This window comes from Phytophthora parasitica (genome assembly GCF_000247585.1).
Source record: "Phytophthora parasitica INRA-310 unplaced genomic scaffold supercont2.22, whole genome shotgun sequence".
NCBI classification, from domain to species: Eukaryota; Oomycota; class Peronosporomycetes; order Peronosporales; family Peronosporaceae; genus Phytophthora; species Phytophthora nicotianae.
Window position 1 is genome coordinate 341,553 of NW_008649008.1, and position 3,151 is coordinate 344,703.

The following is a 3,151-nucleotide window of genomic DNA, read 5'->3' on the forward strand; positions in this document are numbered from 1 at the left end:
AAACTGATCTTTATTTCGTATTCGATGTGCTAAGTCGTGCATTAAATGCTTGACCGCACTACTAGCTGCCGGAAAGATGATGCATGATTTGTACTAAATCGTACTCGAGTACGATTTGTTGATAATTAGTACTTGAAAAGTCGTACGAATTACAATCGAAAGTGCCAAAAAGTCTGCAAACCACAATAAATCAGGTTGACTTTTCTGGTAGCTGTGGCAACAAATCCGCCATGCAAGTGAAAACCTTTGCTGCCAGGTCGTGAAATCGGCCGAAATCATAAAAGTTTCCATTATGCAAGACAGGCGGCTTGCTGTGAGAACTATAACAAGCAATACGGTCAGTGAGAACCGCCAAACGCCAACCATTTCGCGAACCATTGCATTTGGTGCATCTTAATAAATGCAAAATTTACATGTATAACGCCTTTCCGTTATTCTAGTGCGATTATTCTGGCGTAATTCTCTTCGGTTCTCAGCCTTAACGGTGTCCTATGATCATCGAATTACCTGTTAATTATATAGTTTGCCTAATCTCCGTTGGCTTTACACTGGCGTGGTGGGCCTGATTTAAGGCGGAAAATGCTAGTCCCGCCCGAGTAAGTGGATATGAAAGTGTTTGGCGGTTTACTGGCCGCTATTCTGACTGTAACCAGGCGTATCTCTGGTGATTGAATCTAACCCGCTGGTTAGAAGTGTAGGAAACTTCAGTCGAGTGCCGACATCCGCCAGCACCTGAACTCAGTCATAGTGATTGCCAACACACATTTTAGTAGTCATTGGAAATGCCCTTTTCTCGATTCCGGACGGTCTTCATAAATTGCTGTATAGAGGGAAATATTCAAACATACAAAACCTCAAAGGAACACATATAGAGTGGTTTGGTCACACCTCATCAGAAGACGGTAGTTTGTGTTTTGGATTTGCTCTCTTGCAGTATAGAATAGCCGGAAAGACTATCTAAATTACCCATTTTTCATCAAAACGGTACATGCATATATGATTTAAAATGTCCCATTAGCCCAAGCCTGCCTGCTCATCTGTGACTGAAGCACATCGCTATTTGTTGTTAGTACTAAATTACGTATGGAAGGCATCCAGCGGGCTAGAGCAATCATCGATTTGCAACCTTGTATTACCACGTGGATCGAGCGAAAGAAAACTAAAATACCGAGTCGAGTGTCGGTATTACCGACACTCGTAGGGATTGGTGGGACAGTGTTGAATCGTGTATAATTCTCGTGTCTCATGGTTTACGGCACGTGTATGACCTGCTACGATCGTAAACAGAATATTCGGTTCTTTTTAATCATCTGTGCCTTCGCTGCGAAGTGCGCATGGCTGTACACAACGGATGAAGCTTTCATCTTTCGTGAAGCCAGAAACTGACGATCGCAAGCAGGTTTTTTTTTCTTTCTTTTTTTCTTTTTTTTTCAATACTTTTAGCGCATCTCCACCGGCTTTGCGTAATTAAACGTAAATATTGTAAAATCACGCAGGAGGGTTTATCATAACGCCTACGCACTGCTAGAAAGTGTGGGGTTCTACATAAATCCCCCCAGACTCTGCGTGTGGCCTCTTGCACGATTTTATATTTCCTGCTACAACATTTTTGCTCTTTCGTTTTGCGCAAAAGCCGGTGGGTGAGCCCTCATCGATACTGTAAGTACCATGGTATATTTGGAGGAGTCGAACTTACTTGCAAGACACCTGCTCCTATTTTAGTCACGTTTTTGCTGACATTTTTGCCACGAGAGTGCTGATATCCCTTTCTTCGTCAATGCCACCTCTTGTGGTGGCTAATGTTAGAAATAAGCAGCTTACATTGTATGGAGGCAATATCCATGAACAAGTAATGTGCCCGCACATCTGTACTTCCACAAGGCAGATGCCCTTTGTTATATCGGAGCATGCCTTTCCTTCATCTTCTCCCATGGTGATCCACCCTTTTGTCGAAGAGAAATATGCAAGTTTCAGTGAGTCTCCTTGCTTATTTTCGATTTCGATGAAGATGACTGCTTATGTTCTAGGCTCGTTTTAGGGTTTAACCAAAGTACATGTACTGTGATCCCAGCTCACCCGACTGAATCAGTGATAATTTTGAGCTCGACCTGATTTCTGTGAGTCAAGATAAGCAAGTTGTGGATGAAGAAGGGACTGGCAACATCGCCGGAATCAAGACGAAGTATATGCCAGACTTCTCATCCTCTACTTCTTACATGGCAAGTTTGAAAACAACGTCGCACAACCAACCCCAGAGGATACGCAGTTCAACAGCTATACACTGTGCCTTGTCCTTCTGCCTCCGAGTTCACTACGGCTAGAGATGGTGTTGCTGTCGCCAAGGCCAACCGAGGCCAACCGACACTGCAAAACATATAAAACCAGCTATCAACGCGCCGTATCAAACTCGTCGAGCTGCCGTAGTTTAGCTAGGATGCAGTTATTCTCGATTTTCCCGCATCGATAACACCCGCCTCACCACGCCCGCATCGCAATCTCCGCAGCATACGTCCGGCCGATAATGAACCTTTCTGGAATGTTTCCACAATTATCATGTCGAAGTGGGAATCACTTATTTTGTAGCTATAACATTCGATTCAATCGTAGACTCGATCAGTGGCTGACTCCCAGCAAGTTTTTGTTTTCTTCTTCTTCCATTTGTGATTGTTTTGAGTTTAAGTACCCACCTGCGTACCATACTACAACTCGACTCCTCATCAATTTCCTAGCGAAGACGCGCTTTTCTGTTGACGTCGTCGGCTTCTTTATTTCGCCTTGATCTGCCGCACTAAATCCTTGTACTTCGAGTTTTTGGCCATGTCGTTCAAGAAGTCCATGTACGCTCGGTATTTCAGATACTCGCTACTCTGCATGAACCTCATCAAAGCACCTCCGTTCAGGTCGGAGTTGATCAGTTGCGAAATACCCAGCGTTGAGGCAAATTCCTCCTTGGTCGTCAAGTTCTTCATCATTTTCTTCATTTCCCGCGTAGTCAGAGATCGTTCTTCGTCTTCAGAGTCGGCTTCGATAGCTGCGTGGTGGACCCTCAGAAGTCGCTGGCTTGGGTTGGCGGGCGAGGCAACCCTCGAGTCCTGGTTCAAGTCGGCGGTCATCGAAGAAACATCGCTGGCAAGGAAGAACGACGCAGTGG

At 44.7% G+C, this 3,151-nt stretch overlaps 1 protein-coding gene across 1 annotated transcript; it reads right to left on the reverse strand.

Annotated features, from left to right (window-relative positions):
• Positions 1-2,765: 2,765 nt before the first annotated feature.
• On the reverse strand, positions 2,766-3,113 carry PPTG_10554 (hypothetical protein; the record flags this gene model as incomplete). The annotated part of the gene is made up of 1 exon (XM_008905928.1): positions 2,766-3,113. The coding sequence occupies one exon, from the start codon at positions 3,111-3,113 to the stop codon at positions 2,766-2,768; it is 348 nt and encodes a 115-aa protein (XP_008904176.1).
• Between the last annotated feature and the right edge of the window lie 38 nt (positions 3,114-3,151).